The following is a 23,486-nucleotide window of genomic DNA, read 5'->3' on the forward strand; positions in this document are numbered from 1 at the left end:
TATCAGGTCCAAGAGGGGTATAAGAGTCATCTACTATCCATTGGGGCACCCCTAGTAGTTAGTTTTACTCAAGTTAAGATATCTTAACTATAACCACGAGTTTTTTTTTTTTTTAAACTCATGAAGCTAAAGTTAGAAAACTAACAAAAAAAATCAGCATTTTGTTTAGAAAAATGTTATTTACACTATCATTTTTGTTAATCACATTCTCACTAGCATTTTTATTATATAATTTTCATATATTAAACTATGTAATACAATAAATGATATGAGTGCGATTAAAAAATATGGAGTGCAAATAATATTTGCTTTTATTTATAGAATATATTTTTTTTATACACTATTAGTATATACTTTTTTTTATATTAACAAGTTTCGATCATTCCACATAATATGAATTTAAATTTAAAAATTAAATAATATATATGTGTCATATATCTATAACTACTACCGTAAAAAATCACTATACATGCATAAAAAATTAATCCTTGTTTATAATGCATTTAATTAACAGTTGATGACTAACATCAAACAAAATCGAATCAGATTGGGTACTTTTTTTTTTAAATAATGCTCACATCTAATTATACGTATCCGTATACGAGAACAGGTCATTTACGAATTTACACGTGTAGAGTGACGTGGAACGTTGCCTTGGCGCCCCATTCTCCCTGCCTCTCTCTTTCCTCCTTCCTTTGTGGTTTTCTCTCCCTTTTATTAACTTTCTCTCTCTGCAGACTCATACTCTTAATTTTGCTTTCATTCCCTTGGCCATGTCATGTCTGCTTTCTTTTGAGAGTGAGAAAATGCGGGAGTTTTAAAGCTAGCGTCAAAATTTCGACGTTGATAAATATATTTTTAAAATTATTCGTCTTCTTCCGACGAGTTGTTTACCGTTTCCTCAGTTTAAGGTGCGTGCAAATTATGAAGTTTTTTTTTTCCCCTTGTTTGGCTTTTACATTTATGGAGAGTTTTTTGTTCTTCCGGAAGCATGATTGCTAGATTTTCATTTGCCTCTTGATCTTTCCGAATTGTCCAATTTTATGTGCTTTGGATAATAAATTTCTTATGTTCCTTCATGTAATCTACATAAGTTTGAATTCTTTAAAGTTTTTTGTCTGTTTTTCTGTAATGCGATTTATTCTGGTTTTAGTTTAATGGTTGCTAATTTGTGGAGAGTGGTAGAAGAAGTGGGCGAGAGGAAGAGCAGGATTGAGTTGAAACTTGGAAGAGCTCGTTCCTGAATGATTCAAAAAAAAAAAGAAAAAGAAAAAAGAAAGAGGGCCGGAAGTTGCTGGACTGTATGAATTTTGAAAATTTCGTAGAAAGTTATAAGTTACAGTGAAGTGAAACTTAGATAATTGCAGTTTATTTTTCTTTTCCCTGTTGAAGAAATGAAAAGTTAGAAATGTTTATGGGGTTAATTTTGTAATTATATAATGGGTTGTACTGGATCAACTATTCAACTTGATCGTTTTGTTTTTTGGCTGGGAGCCGGTAGTTAGTAAATGTCCAACGATCACCCTGGCCTTCTCTTTCCTGAGCTTCACCTTGGTTTCTAGTAGGTGGGTTGTTTTGGCGTAATTATTTACTATACAGTGTTACTATTTGCTTTAGTTGAGCTGTCATCTTTGCTTTATGGGTGGGTTGAAGGTAATGGGTTTCTGTTTAAACATATTTAGATATAAACCCTTTAACTTTTGGATTCTTTCCTCCTTGATTTGATTTTTTTTTGTTTTTTGTTTTTTTGTTTTCAGCTTTGGAAATGTTTGTTCACATATTCCAACCACTAGGGGAAATTGGGGTTGAAAAGGGTTCTTGGGGGAGGGGGGTGTTGGGCTGGTTTTGGGGAATTATACTGGTGTGTGCTGAACTTTTCATGCGCATGACCTAGAAAGGCTTCATTGACAAGAGGATGATGACATAATTGACGAATTGATAAAAAGTTTGGATTAATCTTTCCTACACTGTATGTGATTCTAATTTTTCTAGGCATTAGGAGGTTTAGATAAATGACACACAATCTTCATTCAAGCTTAAAATTCTCCTCTTGCACATTAGGCAGACATTCAAGGTTGCTGATGTAAAATAGTCTACAAAGATTAATCTCAAAAATTGTTTGATGGTGCTAGTTTGCTTGTTGTTATTGACTGTAGGGTCCTTGATAAAGCCAAACCAATGCAACCTAATTGCAGGAGAAGAGTTGTTCAGAATTTGCTAATGATACTGGATTTACTGTTAGGTTAGGAAAAGAATACGGAACAAATGAATCGAAATAACTTGTTGCCCACTGGCCAATTTTAGAAATCTGGTTTCATTCTTCTATCTTTACAGATGAAATCTTTCGAGTTACAAGTTATAAAATCCCATGAGTTATAATTTCCAACAAATCTCCTATTGGACTCAAGTGTCTCATGACTCATTCATGGCAAATTATTGGAATTTTACTAAAATTGGGTCCTAGTCCCATAATATTGATCCTTGTGGAGTGTTAGTATAAAAGTCGGGAAGCTAATAAGGAATCCTGATATGACATTTTAAGAAAGGATGGGCAGAAATCCAAGTATTGTCGGTGTTGATGGCTAGTGTTTAGCTGATTTCTTAGTCAGGTGACCTGAAGGACTTCATCTGTTGGTTTGAGTGGGATATTGATTAGGATCTTAAAGTATGATTGATGATGATTAGGTTAATTCTTGTAAGTTTCTAATGGTAGCATACTTGGGTTTGTTGTGGGGACTGTAATTTTTTTGAATTGCCTTGTGGTGAATTCTGTTCTTGGGAAATCAAACTTTTAATACTTGTTCCAGAAGATTATTTCTTGAATTTGCTTCCTACTTTATCTATGTTTACCACATGGCATGTCAGTTTCGCTTTGTTACTGCAGGTTTTTACTTTGCCAGTCAAAGCCTGGTGTTATGCAGCTAATTCTCTAAGGTGCTGAGTACGTGATTTTGGAACAAACTTCTAGCTTCTTTGTTTGAGTTGTTAAGGAGTTTTGGTGTTTAGCCATGGGAAATAGTGATGAGGCGAAGTCATCCAAGCCTGAGAAATCTTCTTCACCAGCACCAGTATGTCTGTTTAATATGATATATTTTTACATTGTGATTTAGAAGTATCTTGCTGGAATAGCTGAGGGTGATATTCAGGGAACAAAAAGATGAATCATTATTTGCTGGTCTTGCCACGGCAAGAAACTTTGTTTAATTTGTGCAAGTGTTCACTGGAAGTTAATTTTGATTTCTGTGTTTCAATTTGACAGGACCAGGCAAATGTTCATGTATATCCTGATTGGGCTGCAATGCAGGTTCTTTTTTGGTTATTAATTTTTTTTGGGCATTTACTTTCTGTATCTGTCTCTGTAAATAAGTTAACAAAGGTTTGTTGAACTTGTTTTGTTCAAAAAGTTGCTTGTGGTGATTCTGGCTTCTGTTTTCGTTAGGCATACTATGGTCCTCGAGTTGCTGTACCACCATATTTTAATTCAGCTGTTGCATCTGGTCACCCCCCTCATCCTTACATGTGGGGTCCAGCACAGGTATTGTAATTATCGTTTTTGCTTCCGATCATGAATTCCTCTTGAAGTCAGTTTGTCCTCACATAATCTCTGTTTTGGATTAGAATATCACCTTGTATGAATTTTTACTGGATACAAGATCCTTAGACTTCACACTTACGAATACCTATTGATGCAAGCCATCTACTGTTCCAGCCTATGATGTCACCTTATGGGACACCATATGCCGCAATCTACCCTCATGGAGGAGTTTATGCTCATCCTGGAGTTCCTTTAGTAAGTCCTCATTCCTTGTATTATTCATTAAGACTTATGGCTGTGAATGTGTAGATGCAGAATATGCTGCAGTTAGGTCTGACTTACTGTTTCTGAAAGATTTTAGTGCCCTTAATCACCTAGGTCTTCTCTTTGGCACTCATTTGGCCTTAGCAGTCATGAGTTGTGTTTAGAATAATATTATACTTCCTTTGTTACTACTGGCCTGCAATGTCACTCCCATGTTCAGAAAATCTCTTAATGAACTGAAATTAGTTAGATGATAGGTGTCGTTTTATGACAAGTTCATCATTTTTGGCTTTGCATTTTATTTATAGGGTTCACATGCTAATGGTCATGGGGTTCTGCCATCTCCTACTGTGACTGAAGCAACGGTAATCTAGTTAATTGATCATTATTAATTTTGCAATTTAAGCACCTTAGCCGTTAAGCAAGCTGGATTCGATTTGTTTGTGATGATTTAGGCTGCTGTTCCTTTGAGCTTGGATACACCTGTCAAGTCATCAGCAAATACAGACAAAGGTTTTACGAATAAGTTGAAAGGGTTTGATGGGCTTGCAATGTCAATAGGTAATGGCAGCAGTGACCGGGCTGGAGCAGGATCAGACCATGGGATTTCACAAAGGTTTGTTGACTAACACATCATGATAGTGTGCTAAATTCATCAAACTAGCACTAATGTGAGATTAAGGTGGTATATTTAGCATCTGATTCTTCCTTTGAATGCTGTAAACTTGTGTCCTGACACAGTGAGGATACTGAAGGGTCAAGTGATGGTAGTAATGGCAACACAACAAAGGTGAGGACTTCCAACAGAATTGTAGTTGGTAATGTATAACTTGGTCGTATTATTCTCATTCTGAGGCATAATATATACCGTGCTTTTTCTTATTGTGCTGTAGGTGGGTCAAAATAATAAGAAAAGAAGCCGCGAAGGAACTCCTAGCGATGGTAACCTTTGTCATTTACCTTTCACTGTTTGACCACGTATAGCCTTATCCAAAGTTTCTGAATCATTATTTCTCTGTAAAAAGCCACTGCTTTGCTTCGTGATTTTGTATATGTCATGAATTTGAGGCAAAACTCACTTTTTTTTTCCTGTTTCATTGCTTGGTTTTGCATCGTCTGACTTACAGCAGCTGGGGAAGGTAAGAATCTGACCCCAAAGAGTCCGATTCGTACAGGAGAAGTGAATGGGACTTCTGCCAAAGTGATGGGCATGACTGTTGCTACTGCTAATGAAGTTGAAAAGGTCATGGGAAGTGTACTTTCTCCGAATATGACTTCGACTCTTGAACTTAGAAACCCTTCTGGTGGAAATATGAAGACAAGTCCTGTTAGTGAAGCCTGGCTGCAGGTATTGCCTTGTGTTCCATTCTTTATCTTTCCTCTCGTACAGGGCTGTTAAATGGAATGAGCAGCTCGAAAGCTCGATTGAGCTCGACTCGATAAGGTTCGACCTTGGCTCGTCAATTGTGGTAAACGAGTCGTGCTCGAGCTCGAGATATGCTCGTTTAATTAACAAGCCGAGTAAGCTCGACTCGTTTGTTATCCGACTAGCTCGATTAGGCTCGATAAGGAAGGGTAAATATGTCATTTCATAATTCAAAAGTATAAAAATTGAAAATTATAGATTTTTATTGGGGTTAATTTGCACGAGCTTGAGCTCGAGCTCGTGCAAGCTCGGCTCGTCTGTGATGAACGAGTCGAGCTCGAGCCACATGTCCCATTTGGCGAGTCGAGTCCAAACACATTTTAAAGCTCGTCTGTCTAGTCGAGCAAGCTCGAGCCTGGCTCCAGTCTTGGTAGCCAAATATTCGGTTCGACTCGGCTCGATTAACAGCTCCACTCTCGTATGTATGAACTGAATGTTAAAAGTGTATCAACACAGCATCTATGCTTTTGAGATGTTAGTTATTCACAACTAAATGTTTGTCTGCATTTGTCTGATGATGCTTCACCTTTTTGGTAAAAAACCTGTAGTGACCTAGTCATTGGTTGGGACTCGTCATCACCTTTATTGCTTGCATGTTGTGTTTTCCGTGTTCAGAACGAGCGAGAGCTGAAGCGGGAAAGGAGGAAACAGTCAAATCGAGAATCTGCAAGGAGATCAAGATTGAGGAAACAGGTAAGCATGAGTACGCTGTTCTTGGTTTGAATGACCTTATAGAAGTACTCCCCTGTTAATATCTATCGCTTGCCATTTATCTGATTCATTTTGCCTGGCCTTTTCATATTCAGGCTGAGACTGAAGAACTAGCTAAAAAAGTTCAATCACTGACTGCCGAGAACCTAAGTTTGAAGTCTGAAATACACAAATTAACTGAGAGCTCTGAACGGCTGAAGCTTGAAAATGCTACTATGATGGTATGACGTTCTTCCCTGTAATTTGATGTCTTATTTATTATTGGTGATTTCTTGATGCATTGTCTTGCTGAAGCAAAACATTGAATTGAATTTGTCAGGAGAAACTGAAAAACCCACAACTGGGGCAGACTGGAAATTTGAGTTTAAGCAAGTTTGATGAAATGCGACTACAACCAGTTGGCACGGCAAATCTACTCGCCAGGGTAAACAACTCTGGTTCTGTTGACAGGAATGACGAGGAGGGTGAGGTGTTCGAGAATACAAAATCCGGGGCAAAGCTTCGCCAGCTGCTTGATGCAAACCCCCGCACGGATGCCGTGGCAGCTGGCTGAGTAGACGGTGTTCGTGGCTGTTGCCTGGATTTTATAACAAAGTAGATGGTGTGATTTTGGCATAATTACAAGTCCAAGATTACGACTGACATTAGAAAGAAGAAAAATAGTTGCACAGGATATTAAGAAATATTCTAGTCTAAATTTGTAATCGAGCTGTTGACAGCATTGAGATGTATTTTTGAATTCAGAATGCTGGGATGGCCGCCGTGACTGGTACTGGTAGTTGATTGTAAATTGAAGAATCTCAGAAAAAGCTTGGTTGGGCATGTAATATTAGATTTAGCTTTAACTTAATTCTGTAGCTTAAGCATTATTTAAAAAAAAAAAAAAGTTAATTATGTGCTCCCGGGTATCGATTCATGGATGTGTCTCCCTGCTAACGTGATGATTCTGTCTGTGAATGGGCAAAGAGGAAGCGTCTCGCGAGGTTGAATGAGAGGAACTAGCTGCCAGGGTTGGATGCCGTTACATCTTTGTTTGGATTGCAATTTTTCTCCGAAAAATTTTTATTGGTGGAATCCAAGTTGCATCATTTCCCAGCAACGCCGGTGAATCTCTAGACCTGGTCATTCCTGGATGTAATCTCAGGCCCATATTTGCAAGATGATCTGCAATGTTGGTCCCTTTGCCTCTAGAGAAGTTGAGGACAAAGGAATTGCTGTTCTTCTGTATCTGCTTTCCTCCCCAAGAGCGTTAAATTTATGCAACCCTTTCTTCATCAAATGGTAATATGGCAAACTGTCCCCATCTCCACAAATTATGAGTTGGGCGGCTAGTCATCGTGAGATTCTCAGTAATTGATATAGAGGAGGTGGACTTTTGATAGCAGTGGGGCGAAGCCCAGTCGTAAGATGTCATATTACGACTGTGTAGGTCTCAAGACTGACGGTCCATCAAGAACATATTCTCATCATTTGCTTTCATGATTGGTGTAATGAAAAAACTGGAATGGAGCAAGATGAGAGGCCCAAAAATCATCAACGACGACCGCACGTTCTACAAGTCTATCCTACAATGGAAAAAATTTTGGTTTTCCCCTTAAGAATCGACTGTTAGAACTCTGAACTGGGATTTAGGCACCACTAATTGCCTTCTATAATTTCCATGGAGTATATATAGTCGATAGAAATTGATGATAAAAAAAAGCACTTCCTTTTTTTTTTTTTTCAGAGGGAGGGAGGGAGGGAGGGGGGGGGGTGGTGGTGTGCTTGGACAGAGATAATTTCAATAACCAAAAGGGAAAAGTTTGATCAGAATATGGTTGATCAATATAAAAGAATTGTTTTTTTTTTTGGGTCGGTAAAATAAAAGTCTGGTCGGGTTTAGTTTCGATCACCGCCACGAGTCAAAACATACCCCTGGAACCCTAGATTGTGTACTAGAATTCCTATAAATCGCTTATAAACACAGTTCTTATATCAACAACGTGAATGATATAAAAATTTTATAAGAAAAAAAATCTGTCTTTGCCAACTGAACCGACTTATGATAGCACAAAAGAAATATATGCGGCTAGGTAGCCAATCTTCTTTGCAACAACTTTTGTTTTATATTAGAAAAAGAGGCCTTGAGCAACAACTTTTAAGTCGTACTTTTATCAACAATTGCAAATTGACCTTTGTTGAATTTGATAAACCTAATCCCAGAAGAACCCTCAAAAGCCGGCAACTCTTGAGGGCCTCCTAGGGACTTATCTACCCAACTTGACTTTTAAGTTGTACTAACAAAGCACAATTAGGATGAAAGCTTGTACTCCAAAAAGCAGTAGTGACACAAAATTCGATTCAGAGAAAAATCTTGCGGAGGATTATCTCAGTAAACTGACACAACTTTCCGGAATAGATATTTCGCATGTTCAACATGAATGGTCACAGGATTTCACTGGTAACCTTTGTAAGTAGGGACATTAGTCTGGTAATTGGTATGAAGTTTTGTCTTCACGCGCGAGCGAGCCCACAAGCACTACGATGAGGAACGAAAGAGGCGGAGTGGTGGGTTTGGAATCGGTCTGACTAATGAACGGTCTTAGGATTCTGGTCAAGTCGGCGAGTCACTGGAAGTTTGTTTATGTTTCATTGTCACGTGATTCCATTCCTAGCCACCATTCTTTTTTTATTTCTTGGTCGCTTGTCAATTCTCCCACCCATTTTTTTTTTTGATTTTACTCAAAGGCTCGTGACCCCAACTTTTCTCCACAAACAACACGATGCATTCTCTTCTTCTCTATTTAATACTACTATGAAACCTCTCTCTATTTTCTAATTCAAGTTTTACGTTTACTTTTTGTACATATAAAATACGTCCAAGTCTCCGCGTAATCCGAATATATATATACAACTGTGTGTGTGCGCGGATCCAACTTATCTTTTAGTACATCACGTTTTGCTGTTTTTGTTAATTGAACTAACGGCGACATACTTTCTCTTTTATATCTTGTTTAGTTTGAACTTGAAATTGAGTTTTGGATCCAAAGGCTCCATGTGCACATAAAGTTGAGAATACCCAAAATTTAATTCATCTTAACATGTGGCCAAAAGACTAGCTCTCCAATTCTATGAGTCCCTAATGAATATTATTATTATTAGGTCATACATGCATGAATATGAATACGAAGATTCATAGAGCCTTGACTAGCGTTGGAGCCTGGGGCTGCTCCAAGAGTTGCCGGCTTTTGGAGTATGCTCTGGGGTTTAGGTTTGTTGAGTCAGTAAGAGTCAATTGACTTCTTGACAGAAAAAGACGAAGCTCATTTTCAATTCACTTGGGGGTTAGTTAATTCTTAGTAGCAGGGTGGTTGTGTGAGTTCTAGTCCCACATCGGGGAAGGGGTTGGGGTTTGCTGGGTAGATAAGTCTCCTGGGGCTGCTCCAAGAGTTGCCGGCTTTTGGAGTATGCTCTGGGGTTTAGGTTTGTTGAGTCAGTAAGAGTCAATTGACTTCTTGACAGGAAAAGACTAGCGTTGGAGGAATTTTTTTTTTTTAATTATTGTCATTAATATCCATGCATGCATGGAACAAGTCGACAAGTTGGTTAAATGCTTAATTAGTACTATCGTTCACGCTCCTCTGGGTATTATTAATGGCACACTACCTCACAGTCATAGCTGGATATGTCAGAAACAATTCCAATGAATCACCTCAAAAAATAAAAACCAGCAGTAAATTTAATTTATTTTCCTCCCTTCCGAGAAGACGACCTCAAACAAATTGTTCTGGCAATCAAAATTCTTCTTAGCTTTTTGTCTTGTCAACAAAAAAAAAAAAAAAGGCTGATGGCCAATTAGCTACTCAGAAAGCGAGACAAACACCAATTTTTTTTTATCAAAACAATTTTCAATTAATTTTTTTTATCTCACATATATTACAGTATAAAAATTTTTTTTTTAAAAAAATCATGAATAATTCATTAAGCTATATTTTTCTATAAAATTTTCCAAAATAAATAAATAAATAATCCAAACGGGTACGAAGGTCGAAGTGCCGCATGAATCTGCTGATAAAACTGCCATTTTCCAAATCTTGACCGCTGGTGCAACAAGAAGGTTGTTCAGTTCTGGAACGAACGTGTCTCCTCGTTCTTCCCCATCTCTCTCTCTCTTTCTTTCTGACGAGATGAGCCAGGATTAACTACTCCTAGTAAATTACTACTAGAAAGAACCATAATACGTTCGTATTCCATCCCGTACAGTAATCAATAACGTACATTAGTTTTGAATTAAAAGAAGAACCTTGCCGTATTTAATTGATTCCTGAGCATACACCATCACACGTTCATGTTTCCTGCCTGCTACAAGCACCCATCCCCGGGCAGAGGTGGTGGGTTCAATTCTCTGTTTTATTTGTCTGCATTTCTACTCCTAATAGCTACAGTTAGTTATATCTAATTAAAAATGCATAATTCACTTTCATCTCCCGACACCTTTACGGCCGCCATGGATCGTCTAAAGTCAAGTTTTTTCCTCTTCTTAAATTATTATTATCTTGCTTCTTGTATTTAACTGAATCTCATTATTGCTTCCCTTTCTGGGCTTGTTTGAACTGTACATTTTCTCCTCTTACAGTCATCCTTGAGCTGGTAGTATTTCTCTCCAAAAGTTAGATCAAGTTACAGTACTATTTTCTCTAGCCGCGTATAATTTACCGCAATATACGGAGTGCTAGTTCTTGAATTAGCATTATTGCTTGGGGTTGGTTGAGTCCTTAATCTTGTGTCGGAGATTCGTTTTCTGAAAAGGGCTTAGAGCTTTTTTTGAGCATTTGACTAATGCTTTACAGTGTAGTCAAAGGCTTCTTTTACTACTACTACTGCTGCTGCTGCTGCTACTAATAGTGTATTTGTTGTCTTTTTCTTGGTTATAATTGTCACAGTTCTCTCGGGGGATGATGCGTTGGAGTGAATCTGGGGGAAAAAAATGTTGAAGCATTGCTAGGTGGTTGCCACATGTGACATTCTCTGGGATCCTCTTTTGGTGGGTTCAGAGATTGGGATTTACTCTTCACTCATTAACGTCCTGGGGGGTGTCTAGCTCTGCGGTAGGCTTTTGGATCTGAGGGGTGTCTTGGGCAGAGCTATTTACTATGAGTTCTGGCCCTTTTGAATTATTTCGCAAGGAAGAAGGTGAATGTAGTTGAAGTTGTCGGCTGGTGCTAGTGACCTTTTGTCTTTGTTATCTGGTTTGCAAAGTTTTCGCTCTTTAGTGGAGTTCAAATTTGGAAAACTGGGACATATAAAAGAGCGTGGGCTGTTTTTTTGAGCATAGGCAAGAAAGACATATTGGGTTTTAGGCTTTGAAATGGGGCATGCGGCAGTTTGGGATCCCAGAGCTGCAATTGAGATCACGAAGGATTGGAATGGGGTTGATCAGATAGTGCTTCGGAACCCTCAAGGCGCCTCTGCTCGGGTTAGATCCCTGTGGTTGCTTACTTGCTTTGATTGAGTTTGTTAAACTGGTTAACTCTTCTGATGAATTGCCTATGCAACAGTTCAAACTTTTAGGGAGATGTGACAAGTCTTGTTAATTTTTGTACTGATAATCCAGGTTAGTTTGCATGGAGGACAGGTTACTTCGTGGCGCAATGACCGAGGTGAAGAACTCTTATTTACTAGCAGTAAGGTGGGTAATCATAGATTTATTCTTCAATCCTATGCATAGTTGAGTTTCTTGCACATTATTACGCAATTTTGCTACTCCTTCCTTGGAAACATCTTCGATGTGCCATTCGATTTATGGAAGTTAGCTTGAAAGAAGCTCGTGGTACTTACTGCTTCTGATGTAATGTAGGCTATTTTTAAGCCTCCAAAAGCAATGCGTGGAGGAATTCCTATTTGTTTCCCCCAGGTATATTCTGTATTATGCTAACCATTTGATTGATCACTAGCACTTTGTGTTTCCCCTTTATGTGGCTGTTTTCTTATGGTGGCACAGTTTGGAGATTGTGGATCGCTTGAGCAACATGGCTTCGCAAGGAACAAAGTTTGGACCATTGATGATAACCCTCCACCTTTTCATCCAAATGATACATTCGTTGACTTGCTACTGAAATCATCAGAAGATGATCTGAAGTGCTGGCCTCACAGGTTTGATTTTTTCAACTTGAGAGACTTTAGTCTTTGTCCTGTATATATGTTCTAGTTTAGCTCCAGAAGAAAGTTAGTTCGTGGATTTTAAGCAACTCCTTTTGTTGGGTAGTCCGGTTTCCAACATGTTGCCATGTTTTTATTGAATGGTATTCGCTTACACTTTTTTCCTGGGTATGCTCTCACAATATGTAAACAATGCACTTCGCTCAGCCAAATTTTATGTTTCTTCTGTATCATCACTTTTGTGATATATTGATATGCTTCTGATGATTTGGATGGGCAGCCAAACTTTGACTTTCTCAGTGTCCAAGATCTTTAAATTTGGCACGATACAGAGAGTTTCAATTTGATGAATTTTTCCCAGCAGTTTTTACTGAATGGTACCTCATCATTGTGGCACACATATAACGGGGAAACTTCTGAATTTAAGTCTTTGGGCATTTGGATTTTTTACATAAGCAGCAACTGTCTTTGTAAGCTTTATACTTGGTGTTTTAAAATGATTCTTTGTCTGACAGCTAATGAAGTCATGAAACATATTATTTTTTAACTGGTTTGTGATGAACAAGTTTGTCATAAAAATGTAGGTGGTTGTTGATTAAGGCATTGCCTTAAATATGTAGAAGTTAATATGTGCATTTACTTACATACTATAAAGTGCTTTTAGGAAACAGACTATGAAGTTATGTGGCATGCATCTAAATCTGCTAGTCTATACACTGTCAATGTATTAAAGATTTAGCCATATCTTAATGCCAAAATAGTCTACAGGTGTTACTTTTTACAACTAGACTTGCAGTGTTTGATTCTTATGGAATACTCTCGATGGAAACATTTGGACTACGACAATAATTTCTTCTCCTGCAGCCGTGCTCTTATGTCTGTCATAGTTGTTTGTTTTCTAAAGACTAGGAATTGTTATCCTTGCAGAGTAACATTTGATGTTGCTAATGCAAGGTTTTCTTTTATCTACAGTTTTGAGTTTCGTCTTCGGGTGTCACTTTCATCTGATGGTAATTTGTCCTTGATATCACGCATTAGAAACGTCAATGGGAAACCATATAGCTTCTCATTTGCGTACCATACATATTTTTCTGTCTCTGACATAAGGTACGCAATTTTATCTCTTTCTTGTGCTAGAATTTATGCTCAATTTTTTAGTTATTTCCTAAATCAAGTAAAATTATTTTGCTATATTAAAGTTTTATACATTTTAGAACAAGTCACTTGATAAATCCGATACTTTCTTGCATTTCCTTGTAAAAAGTTTCAAATTGATTCCTTTCCACAGTGAAGTAAGGATAGAAGGATTGGAAACACTGGACTATCTAGACAACCTTTGCCAAAGAGAACGCTTCACAGAGCAAGGAGATGCAATAACTTTTGAATCTGAGGTGAAGTTTCTTGAGCATATTGGTTGGATTTCCTGTATATTTGTCAAAAGAAAAAATGAGGGCAGAACTCTGGCATGACTACTGGATGCTATAATTGTTATAGTTTCAGTATTTCACTTGGTCTAGTGTTTTAGTTTTCTTTCATTTTTGTCCTTAGATACTTGCACAAAAGATAGGCTTAGTTCCCTAGTTAGGCTGGTAGTTTTTTTTGGTTGAGCAAAGAAAGAACTTGGATTAAATGTCAAGTGGCTTAAATCAAATTGTGGGAGCAGGTTTTCGCTATTTTTTGTCGACCCCTCTCTTGTACATGTCAATTTGCATGCCTCTTCAGTTATTATGGAAGAACTGTAATAGATCTGAAAAAATGTTGCAAGTAAAGGACTTTTTCAAGTCTCCTGTATGCTTATTAGATAAGTGATCATGCCCTTGTATTGAGCTGAATCCCAGGCACTTGTGTTGCAGGTGGATCGCATCTATCTTAGTTCACCTAACTGCATCGCAATACTTGATCATGAAAGAAAGCGAACATACGTGATAAGAAAGGAGGGGTTACCAGATATGGGTCAGTTTCTTTCCTGAAAATATGCTTTGATTAAACATGGAAAGATGTGAACCTTGTTTACTACTTCCTCTTTTATGGAGGATTAGAAAAAGTCTTGTTACTTAGATGGTTAATGCTGGTATCGGGTCCTTGAAATTTATTTGTCTTTTCTACTTTTCAGTGGTGTGGAATCCATGGGAAAAGAAATCCAAAGCAATGGTGGATTTGGGTGATGAGGAGTACAAACAGATGCTTTGCGTTGATGCGGCAGCTGTAGAGAAACCCATCATTCTGAAGCCAGGAGAGGAATGGACAGGACGTCTAGAACTTGCAGTTGTGCCATCAAGCTTTTGCAGCGATGATTAAATTTCTATGGAAGGTGTTTTTGAAGTTTGGAGAGAGAGTAATCAAAGCATTGGCCTATAAGTTTTTTATTGGGCTAAATGTTTTTTTTAAATTTTATTTTTTGGGGTCCTGATTATTGAGCTAGACTGAAATGTTACTTGGTGTAATGCTGTATATCCCTGTTAGGATCATTGAAACTGCTCCCATGAGCCTGGCATGGCCAATAGTTTTTAAAAATGGCTGCTCTTTACATTATTTGATTTTGGAGAAATCTAGTTAAGAGATATCAGGTTCCTTCTTGATGTCGATGCCTTTCTTTTAACTATTGCCTCAACATGCACCTTCAAGCTTTCAAAGGTCTCTCTTAACAGATTTTGCTTCTGTATATATTTATTTATTTTTTTCATATACACCTTCATACCTTCAAAGTGAGAAGATGGAGATTATTATGCAGAATCCAACGAATAGTTGATACTCAGAACAGATTCTTGTCCAAGGAAAAAGACGTGCTGCTTTTTATCATGTTAGTGGTTATCACTAAGTAAGCTGCCACAAAAATTAATGCAAGGGAACATGGTGGCCGCCTGCGTAATTTATTGAACATTGCTGCAGAGCCAACTTATTTTGATATCTGACATAGAGGAGGGTCTAGTTCTCAAGAAAAGCAGCAATATATTTGAACTTAGAAAAGAAATTCACAACATCAATAAACCCCTAAAAAAAACGAAGAAAAACCTAAAGTAGATAACAAAAGCAAGCCATGAAAAAATGTTTGGACCGTAAGGTCATGGCTAACGTACATGCATATCAAACTATTTCTAATGCAGTTAATGCTCGAACACTTTGGACAGTTTCTCTTGGACCCAGAGTAACTGAGAATCCTGCCCACGCCATGCCATGTACAAAAAGATCAAAGAGAAGTCAAGCCAGCGCTAGATTGGGAGCTGATTCCTATATTTTGGAGGAAGTAAAAGCATTGTGAATCCTAAATAGTGACAACTTCCATCCAATAAGCTGTGTCAATAGATTCACAACAATGGGCAGAATCCCATCGTTAGGGGCTGAGCTCCATTGCTATACCTGCACAAGTCCAGCAACAAGTGATGGATCTTCATAGTCCTGCGATTTACACTTTTTAAAGTTTAATTTAGTCTATTCGGGAACTCTAAATAATGAGATCACAGTTGAAGGTCCTTACTAGTGAACTATACACCCCTGCGGAACTCTAATTGCTTAGTGTTTTCAAGTAATATCTGAAAACAAAGGCACTATCAATTCCTGATAAATTCACTCAACAAAGGTGCTGGTAAATATGGCAAGAAAGCAGCAACAACAAATTCATAAAGGTGATTTCTCTTACTTCGCGAATGTAGTTTGCCACTGCTTTGCAGCCTTCTATAGCAAGTTGCATGACAGTTTCAAATGTATCCAGTGGTAATTTAGCATCCATCTATGTCAAAGAAACACTATTTGTGAATGGTCCAGGTTATAGCAGAAGAAGCTATTGCTTGGCTTAACTTTTATTATTTTACACACATGCATTTGTTTCCCTGTGTAGGAATAACTACAACTGATAAAGAAGAATGAAAGCAAAAAAAGTTGGAAAGAACCTGAAGAAGGGTCACTTTGTCCAACTTTGGTAGAATTCCAACTGTGACATCAGGGCCTCCAGCACTATCTTCAACATAGTTGAGATCTGTTGATAGAAAAATCATTTAATAAGCAAACAAAGACTGAGCATGAATAAGTATTCAGACTTCATTAGTGATGTTTACCAAGAAGAGGAGTGGTATTAAGGTATCCGGCAGCGCAGGAAGTAACAAGATCACGCATTGGAATTCCAGCATCAGCAAGTGCCAAAGTTGCAGCATTTATACAAGCCGACCTTGTTCCTGAACAATGCTATGCATCAGCATCTGTATGATACTGTAAGATGGAAAAACTATAACTCTAGAAGGATCTGGGGCTAGGCCCTGGAGCACAGAAGCACAACAGCACCAAAGAGTTTAAATACATGATGTCGCAATGTATGCCCAACTGGATTTACCATACCTCCATCAGCCTGAAGAACTTGGACAAAAATATCAATCTGCAGACCACATACATGGTTTCAGAAAAATATAATAAAATGACACCTTCTCATTTAGAAATACGCATTATGAGTTGTAGAACCTGAGAACGTGGCATTAGATGTGTCAATATGCAAGCTTCCATAGTTTGCCGAATAACCAGTGATATCTCCGTGGATCTCCTGCATGCCAAGCAACACAAATTATAAAAACAACAGTTCATTGTCATTCTTGGTTAATTAGAAATAGCAAGTGTCATAATATATTTTTTCTCATTCCAATGTCTGTAACAATTCTCCATTCGTGAAGCATACAAAACTTTACAGCTTGCTATCCAAAATGCTCTCAGGGTTTCTCAAATTCCAACTTTTAGTACAATACAGAGCTCACTAACGTGTCATCCAAGAACTCACAGTTTTTGGGTGTTGTTCCTTTCTTCAGAAATGAAAGAGTCAATAGAACACATTACATGGTTTGACAAAAGCACATATCTTGATGAAAATATAGAAGGCGGTACATATATGAGACTAACTCAAATTTTGTACAATAAAACCAAATACAAAAAGTTACAAAACGGATAAAACTGGGGGGTTTGGACAAATTGCAAAAAACTGAAAAACATTACCTATCATGCTTTGGTTTCCTCATGCGATCACCAGTGCTGAAATTAGCCATGCTATACTCACAGCGCACCTAAACAAAAAGACTAGAATATAAAATTTTGAGAAAAACCATGCATGTCTTACCAATTAAGAAGTGATGATGGAAGATAATTTACCACTGCTTGATCATTTATTTGTTGGCTTTTATTTTGGACCTACAAAACAAGAAGCAGAATTTGAATTGTGTAGAAAAATTCTATCTTCCCAAGGGGAAAAAAAAAGAGTAATGCTGCTTAACATCACAAACAGCTTTCTTTGCACATGAATTAGTTTAATGTGTCAAACCAGAACCTCAAAATGGAGATTAGAGATACTCAGACTACTGTCAGGAAGTTAAAAAAAAGAAGGCGTATACTCTTAAAACTTGAGGCACGAGGCAGGCAAAGAAACTTCTGCATGAACTACCACAAGGGGTTATGACTGTGAGACTCTTAAGCTCGTTGTTCGCTCAAGTAAAGATCAGGTTGCATGGATTCTAAAAAGACTTTCTGAAATACGTGCCTACATACGAAAAACTAAACTCCGATATTAGGTTGTTATAATCATAGTTTCATACATGTATCAGCAAATTTGAATGTTCAACAAAAACTCATAATTAGTATATGCACTCAAGGTTATATGCCTTGAAGAAGAGAAATCAGATCAGCATACTCATAGTGTCATACATGTATCAGCATACTTGAAGTGGAGAAATCAGATCAGTAATTGCATTGCACATCTTGAATGTTCAAAAAAAACTCTCTATTGTAAAGCTGCAACCACAGTAACTCTAGCAATTTACTTTATCAGAAACCAAAACACAACTCCAACAAAACAAACCTCGGAAATAAGCAGTAGTTAGTATATGCAGTCAAGGATATATGCCTCTACAGTAACTTCACATAACTTTTTAGACAACTTCTAAAGCCCATTTGTAGTGAAATAATTACAGACCAGCCACAAACTTAATTAAAAAAAAAAAGCACACATAAAACTAAAATTAGGGGAAAAATTACGGGGTTGAAGAGGGCAATATATACCTCTCTGGGACCGTATATAGCAGCAATAACTTTAGTATTTCCCATCTCAAAAACAGCAGAGCTGCAAGCACAGCAAGTATTAGACAAAACCAACTTTCTTTTGGGTCCAAAAAAGTCCTAAAAAATGCTTGATTGAGAGGGACTTTAGCCATTGTTCCATATGCAAACTTCAAATAATAGTCTCTACACAAACTCATAGGCTAAGGCACTGATGGTCCGGAAAAAAGCAGAGCTGCATCGATTTATAGAACTAATCAGATGAAACCCACCAGTTTTCCAGGCCAAAAAAGTTGTAAAAAAAACAATCTTTCTTTAGAACAACCATTGGCGTTTTCCATGTATTACACCCCACGTCTCATCTACACATATTCACACACTCTTTCCCGCTGAGAGCAAAAAACATAAAGAAATAAACTTTTTGAGTACCCATCAGCTCTGGCAACCACCCCTATTTCCGCACGCAGCTGCCTCATCTGATATTGGAACAAAACGCAATCGAATTAAATAGCAAATTAACAAAGAGAAGCCTTGGAATGAAAATACGAAGGGCCTTGGGAAGCCAAGAAAAGAAAAGGGAGAAAAGAAGTGGGAAGAACCGAAACCTCTAATGGACGGCGACCATCTAAGCGAAGACCTTCGGGGTTCACGTACTCCATCTCCGATGCCCGTTGCCCGTTAATTAAACTTCCAAAGAAGTGGAGGGAAGGGAAAGGGATTCACTCTGTAAATTTTACTAAAATACACGTACTGACTCTTTCTTTTGTGAGATGTATTTTAGGGGTCATGTTACGAGTTAAAAATGGGCCTTGAAAATTTCGGTGATAAGACCAGCCCAAAATCTGTTGCTCCAGCCCGGCTCACTACCTCTTTCTAGCAATCCAAATTTCAAAGGGTACAGTATGATCCATCTCAAATCTATCCCCTTCCAGATACTATACCTCTTTAGAGTTTAAATGATGCATTTTTTTTTTTAAGTGAAAAGTTTTGACGTTAGGACTTTTACTTGCAATCCTCTCTACTTTATTACTTAATCCATTCCAACTCTTCCAAAAAAACGGTGCTTGTATACGGTATTGAAGGCATAAAAGCTACAATTGTTTTTTTTTTTTTCTCTGGGTATTTTTGCCATTGCCAATTGAACTACGCATAGTCAAGTTTTTTTTAATAATCCGAGTATTGCTCCCTTTTTATTGTTTCATGAAAATTCTCTCTCTCCTTTTTCCTTGTTTAGCAGCTCATTATCTGGGTTAAAACCTCTTCGTCTTTTGTGGCTGTTTAATTAGTAAGCCCCTTCAATTGTGGTGGCTAGCTGATGCCAGTTCCTTTTATAAATCCCGTGAAAAGAGTCTTTAGTACATAGCGACATTGCCTTGCCTTTCTACTACTTACAAGGCTTTAAAGCTTGCTACTGCACGTGACTTGTCATTTTAACTGATTTTCTCTAAATTTATATGAATGCACAGTGCATTCAGTTGGTTCGATGGTGGTTCAGTGACCGTCAATTTTTTAATAGGCCCCTCTCCTTTAAAATAGATTAGAGTAGAAGTAGGTGTAGAGTAGATAAGTGACAACTGAAAAAAAAAAAAAATACTTAGAAGTTATCAAATCCAAATGTTTAACCAGCTTAACGGTTTGTGTGGCCGAGTCAAAAGAGTGGTAAAAACTCCTTTCGAAGCAGATCAATAACTCTTTTGAGAAATTTTGGATTACATGAATTGTGTCTTGTATCCAACATTCCCAAATATTAAAGCAACCCGTGCTCCACTTAGAGGTTCGACTGATTCACGGACTGGATGAGATGGAATGACTCATCGTTAGATTGTTAATTTTAGGATGAGTCGTCCTAAAATTAATAATCCTGGTTATCTAGTATTTTATTGGTTTTAGGTTGGATAGGTTCTAGGTTGAAGTTCAATTAAATAGTGAACCAACTTTTGGCCACGTTAAAGTTATATTGAATAAAATTCAATCTATTTAAGAGTTTTAGAGGAGCTAAACTCAAATACTACTCAAATACTGAAGCAACCAGCCAGTGCTCCACTAAGGACTAAGGAGTAAATCTAAGTTGAAATCCCCTGGCAAATGGTCAGCAAATTAGAACCGCGCGTGAATCCGCAGTTAAATTTCTGCCACTAATCACAATTCACAACACCCCTTGCTGTCCTCCTCCCCAAGTCTTTTAAACAAACACCCCTCCAAAATTAACCATTCCCTCCGCCACCACACCACCTTCGCCAATCCCCTCCTCCCCTCCCCTTTCTCCATTTTTCCTCCTCCCCCCTTCCCCAGCTTCCCTTTCCTTCCTAAACCACCACCTTCACCTTCACCATCACCTCATACTAATTTCTTATCCATCTCATTTTTATCATTCACTACCTAAGCATTTACCTCAGAAATCTTTAATTGATCCATCGGGCTCATAATTTGGTAATCAACCAAATTTTGAGACAACCTTGATACATCCTCCAAGGTACATACCCAACATACTCACTAATTATATGCATCATCTTAGCAATGTTAAGATTCCTGTTCATCCAATCTTGCATGCATAACGTCAGGCACCGATCATTCTTGACGAAAATCCGCCTAAAACCTCAATTTCTCCAATCTTAGAAACGTACTACCTTTGGGAGAGAGAGAGAGCCAGGAGGCTGGGGGTTCTTGATTTGAATACCAGCCCTCTTCTTTTTCATTGCTATCCTTCATATGTGTTGCAATTGTTTTCATGGATTGCCATTGTTTGACGTGCCGATGAAACATTTAATAGAAGTTTCCTTTGCATACTGGTATATTTGCAGGAATGACTCAAGCACCACCTCTGGCAAAACCACCTGGATACAGAGAGCCAGGCCTCCCAGTTCAGAAGCCACCAGAACCCTTGGGAAAAGGAAACCTTCCACCTTCATTTTACACAGAGGAGGAGAAGCGCAGGGGTTGTTGTTGCAGATGCTGCTGCTGCCTCTTCATCTTCATTATCCTCCTCACTCTCTTCTTCATCTCATTTGGGGGATTTCTCTACCTTTGGTACGAGCCCAGAGCCCCCCTTTTCTCCCTGAAATCTTTCCAGGTCAACGAATTCAACATCACCAGCACCGCTGATGGGCCAACACTCCATTCAAAAATGTCTGCCAGCTTAGAGTTCAAGAACGCAAATAAGAACATCAAGATGGTGTATGACAGGATAGCCCTGTCCTGGTACAGTGATGACATTGCTTCAGGGGAGCTTGGTCAAGACACAGTGCCAGGGTTCGTTCAAGAGCCAAATAATGTGAGGGTTGCCAAGTTTTCCATGAAGGGGAATCTGCCTCTGGATGGTTCAAGTGTGAAGAAGGTTACGGATAGAATCAGGGCCAAGAGCTTAATGACTCATGTGGAGGTCAGAACTGGGATTGGGATGGTTTTAAGCGGACTGAAAATTGGCACCGTTGAGGTCAAACTAGCATGCGAAGCCTCCAGTTTGAAGCACATTCAGGAAGGTGCCATGCCCAAATGCAAGGCTTTTGTATTCCGCCTGTAAGTACAAGCTTCCCAAAGTTCTCACAGTTTTTGCGGTCTTGATCAAGGTAGATTTGTTTCATACTACAAGTACAAGGCATTTAAGAACTGACATAGCATCGTAACAAACCAAACAAAACTCTTGACTTCTGTGGAAAATTTGAGTCCTAATAACACGAATTCAAAGGCCTTTAAAATGTGTAATTGATGGATGTTTGTGAACTTTCGACCACAATTTAGAGCAAAGAAGCCACGGGAGTGTGCACGTCTTGCGTTACTCGGGAGGATGCACCTTTCATGGTCCATTTTCCCTGCGAAATATACTGGTTGATGTGATGTCCTTACCATTTAATTTGGGTACTTTAAGAGAATGATTGTCACAGGTTAATAATACCTACAGTCATCCACTAATCATTCTGGTTGAGGCACACACTGCTAGCAAAGTCAAAATAGATGATTTGTAGACTTCTTTTTTCTTTTAAATATTAGTACTAACAAGGATTAGTCCAAATTTGTTTTGCTTCTTGACAGGATTAATATACACTAACTTGAACTTGATCATGGACCTCATCATGTGATCTCAAGATGCCGGAAATTTGTCGAAAGCCAAGTTTACTTACTGACGATGGCCACACCCTTATTGCCAATCTTCACATACAGCCTGGTGTTATGGTTGAAGCACAGTGCATTGCATTGATCCTATGCTTCTCACACTTGAACCCATATGTTACTACTACTAGTTATTACAAGTACCTAGCTTTGCTTAGCATGGGCCGGGTATCACCCTTGGAAATTATCCAGTGTTGGCTTCTTAATTAAATAGTGATATTCCATAGGCTTTAGTGTTCACCTCTGCTGTATGGAAAATCATATTAAGTACTTCTTATAACTACTGCAGACTGATCATTTGGCTGTTTGGCATTGGTCTAGTGAAGAAACTACCTACGTATAGTAAATTATTTGTTATTGGGTTCCTTAGATTTTGGACAAGAGACTGCAGATTGTTATCACTTCTTTTCTCCCTCTGAAGGAAGGAAAAGGGCATTAGGTTGAGATATGACGATGAGCAGGGTGAGCTAAACTGAAAAACCAACTTTCCAGCTTATGATAGTTGTTACTACTTCTTCCTCAGCTGACATCCATGGAGAAGGACTCTTTAAGATGAAGAAGGAAATTGCTACCTCGTCAAGCTACGTATGTGCTGTATTACCCGCTTCCTTAATTTTTATGAAATAATAAATGATCTGGAGACCTCTGCTGGCGACATTGATCATCATGCTTTGTACCGAATGCCACAAACCCTTGGATGGATTTGTGTTCTTGAGAATCAACCGACTTCTGCCAAACGCCAAATTAAGACCTACAAGAGATTACTTCTTATGCACTCCGGTCATAGCTTTATTTGCTATACTTTTGCTAGTAGGGGTATTGAGAAATTGAGATCCTCTCTATGGTGCACTGGTTTTTGAAGACGGCGTCGGCGTCGGTGTCGGTGCGGGCTGGATTTTCAATCCCATTCATGCTTCTGAATCGAAATTTTAATAATCTTTGGCATAAAAAATGTTAAGAACTTAGAAAATGAAGAATTTCTTAAGAAATTCACTTATAAAAAGCGACTCTAAGAATACGATATAACTAAATAATAGATAAAAATAAAGGAAGTCCTGGAGGAAAAATGCTAGTTTCAATGCTTAAGCTTTGGGCCATCAACACATTTTGTTTTCAAACTTTTCTGGCACAACACATGTAATATTTGAACTATCAATTTTTGACTAATTTCATCCTCAAACGGGAAATTAACCAATTCGCGCGAAGTTGGGAAGAAAGGTATTAGAGCTGGGAAAGTAAAGATAGCCATTTTTATTTTGTTGATTTTAAATCGTGCAAGCT

At 38.1% G+C, this 23,486-nt stretch overlaps 4 protein-coding genes across 14 annotated transcripts; 3 read left to right on the forward strand and 1 right to left on the reverse strand.

The window, feature by feature from the left end:
• Positions 1-676: 676 nt before the first annotated feature.
• On the forward strand, positions 677-6,786 carry LOC113728161 (common plant regulatory factor 1). Of its 6 annotated transcripts, none has more exons than XM_072076608.1 (13): positions 677-911; positions 2,866-3,068; positions 3,260-3,304; positions 3,440-3,535; positions 3,694-3,790; positions 4,108-4,164; positions 4,255-4,415; positions 4,541-4,589; positions 4,693-4,741; positions 4,930-5,147; positions 5,841-5,918; positions 6,032-6,157; positions 6,256-6,786. In XM_072076608.1, exons 2-13 carry the CDS (start codon positions 3,022-3,024, stop codon positions 6,487-6,489), a joined length of 1,257 nt encoding a protein of 418 aa, XP_071932709.1. In that variant the 5' UTR covers positions 677-911; positions 2,866-3,021; the 3' UTR covers positions 6,490-6,786. The 6 variants fall into 6 exon arrangements, with proteins under 6 accessions (XP_071932709.1, XP_071932708.1, XP_027108499.1 ...); XM_072076607.1 differs by having other exon boundaries at positions 679-911; positions 4,927-5,147; XM_027252698.2 differs by having other exon boundaries at positions 680-911; positions 2,885-3,068; positions 3,710-3,790.
• A 3,205-nt stretch (positions 6,787-9,991) lies between these two features.
• Positions 9,992-14,673, forward strand: LOC113728163 (putative glucose-6-phosphate 1-epimerase). Of its 3 annotated transcripts, none has more exons than XM_027252699.2 (9): positions 9,992-10,306; positions 10,859-11,391; positions 11,530-11,604; positions 11,773-11,829; positions 11,917-12,068; positions 13,047-13,181; positions 13,363-13,465; positions 13,928-14,027; positions 14,188-14,673. In XM_027252699.2, the coding sequence occupies exons 2-9, from the start codon at positions 11,284-11,286 to the stop codon at positions 14,370-14,372; spliced, it is 915 nt and encodes a 304-aa protein (XP_027108500.1). In that variant the 5' UTR covers positions 9,992-10,306; positions 10,859-11,283; the 3' UTR covers positions 14,373-14,673. The 3 variants fall into 3 exon arrangements, with proteins under 3 accessions (XP_027108500.1, XP_071932710.1, XP_071932711.1); XM_072076609.1 differs by having other exon boundaries at positions 9,992-10,303; XM_072076610.1 differs by lacking the exon at positions 9,992-10,306 and adding an exon at positions 10,413-10,436.
• Positions 14,674-15,003: 330 nt separating this feature from the next.
• LOC113728164 (exosome complex component RRP41 homolog) lies at positions 15,004-18,863 on the reverse strand. Of its 4 annotated transcripts, none has more exons than XM_027252702.2 (12): positions 18,704-18,863; positions 18,528-18,574; positions 18,102-18,162; positions 17,199-17,237; positions 17,046-17,113; positions 16,524-16,602; positions 16,404-16,440; positions 16,127-16,243; positions 15,962-16,047; positions 15,712-15,801; positions 15,550-15,604; positions 15,004-15,431 (listed from the first exon to the last, which is right to left on the reverse strand). In XM_027252702.2, the coding sequence occupies exons 1-11, from the start codon at positions 18,755-18,757 to the stop codon at positions 15,557-15,559; spliced, it is 726 nt and encodes a 241-aa protein (XP_027108503.1). In that variant the 5' UTR covers positions 18,758-18,863; the 3' UTR covers positions 15,004-15,431; positions 15,550-15,556. The 4 variants fall into 4 exon arrangements, with proteins under 4 accessions (XP_027108503.1, XP_027108502.1, XP_027108504.1 ...); XM_027252701.2 differs by having other exon boundaries at positions 15,004-15,470; XM_027252703.2 differs by having other exon boundaries at positions 15,004-15,482.
• A 2,038-nt stretch (positions 18,864-20,901) lies between these two features.
• On the forward strand, positions 20,902-21,618 carry LOC113724737 (NDR1/HIN1-like protein 13). Its single transcript, XM_027247604.2, has one exon. The coding sequence runs from the start codon at positions 20,902-20,904 to the stop codon at positions 21,616-21,618; it is 717 nt and encodes a 238-aa protein (XP_027103405.2).
• The last annotated feature ends 1,868 nt before the right edge of the window (positions 21,619-23,486 follow it).

Source organism: Coffea arabica, chromosome 2c, assembly GCF_036785885.1.
Source record: "Coffea arabica cultivar ET-39 chromosome 2c, Coffea Arabica ET-39 HiFi, whole genome shotgun sequence".
In the NCBI taxonomy this organism is placed as follows: Eukaryota; Viridiplantae; Streptophyta; class Magnoliopsida; order Gentianales; family Rubiaceae; genus Coffea; species Coffea arabica.

Bases quoted from the DNA above. Each gene is read 5' to 3' on its own strand.
- LOC113728161 (XM_072076607.1), top strand. From the start codon at position 3,022: ATGAGGCGAAGTCATCCAAGCCTGAGAAATCTTCTTCACCAGCACCA. The intron at 3,305-3,439 runs GTTCTTTTTTGG...TGTTTTCGTTAG, and splicing joins CTGATTGGGCTGCAATGCAG to GCATACTATGGTCCTCGAGT. The intron at 5,148-5,840 runs GTATTGCCTTGT...TTCCGTGTTCAG, and splicing joins TTAGTGAAGCCTGGCTGCAG to AACGAGCGAGAGCTGAAGCG.
- LOC113728163 (XM_027252699.2), top strand. From the start codon at position 11,284: ATGGGGCATGCGGCAGTTTGGGATCCCAGAGCTGCAATTGAGATCACG. The intron at 11,392-11,529 runs GTTAGATCCCTG...CTGATAATCCAG, and splicing joins CTCAAGGCGCCTCTGCTCGG to GTTAGTTTGCATGGAGGACA. The intron at 14,028-14,187 runs GTCAGTTTCTTT...TCTACTTTTCAG, and splicing joins GGAGGGGTTACCAGATATGG to TGGTGTGGAATCCATGGGAA.
- LOC113728164 (XM_027252702.2), bottom strand. From the start codon at position 18,757: ATGGAGTACGTGAACCCCGAAGGTCTTCGCTTAGATGGTCGCCGTCCA. The intron at 16,603-17,045 runs GTAATGTTTTTC...CTTGGCATGCAG, and splicing joins AGGAAACCAAAGCATGATAG to GAGATCCACGGAGATATCAC. The intron at 16,441-16,523 runs GTTCTACAACTC...TGTGGTCTGCAG, and splicing joins ATCTAATGCCACGTTCTCAG to ATTGATATTTTTGTCCAAGT.
- LOC113724737 (XM_027247604.2), top strand. From the start codon at position 20,902: ATGACTCAAGCACCACCTCTGGCAAAACCACCTGGATACAGAGAGCCA.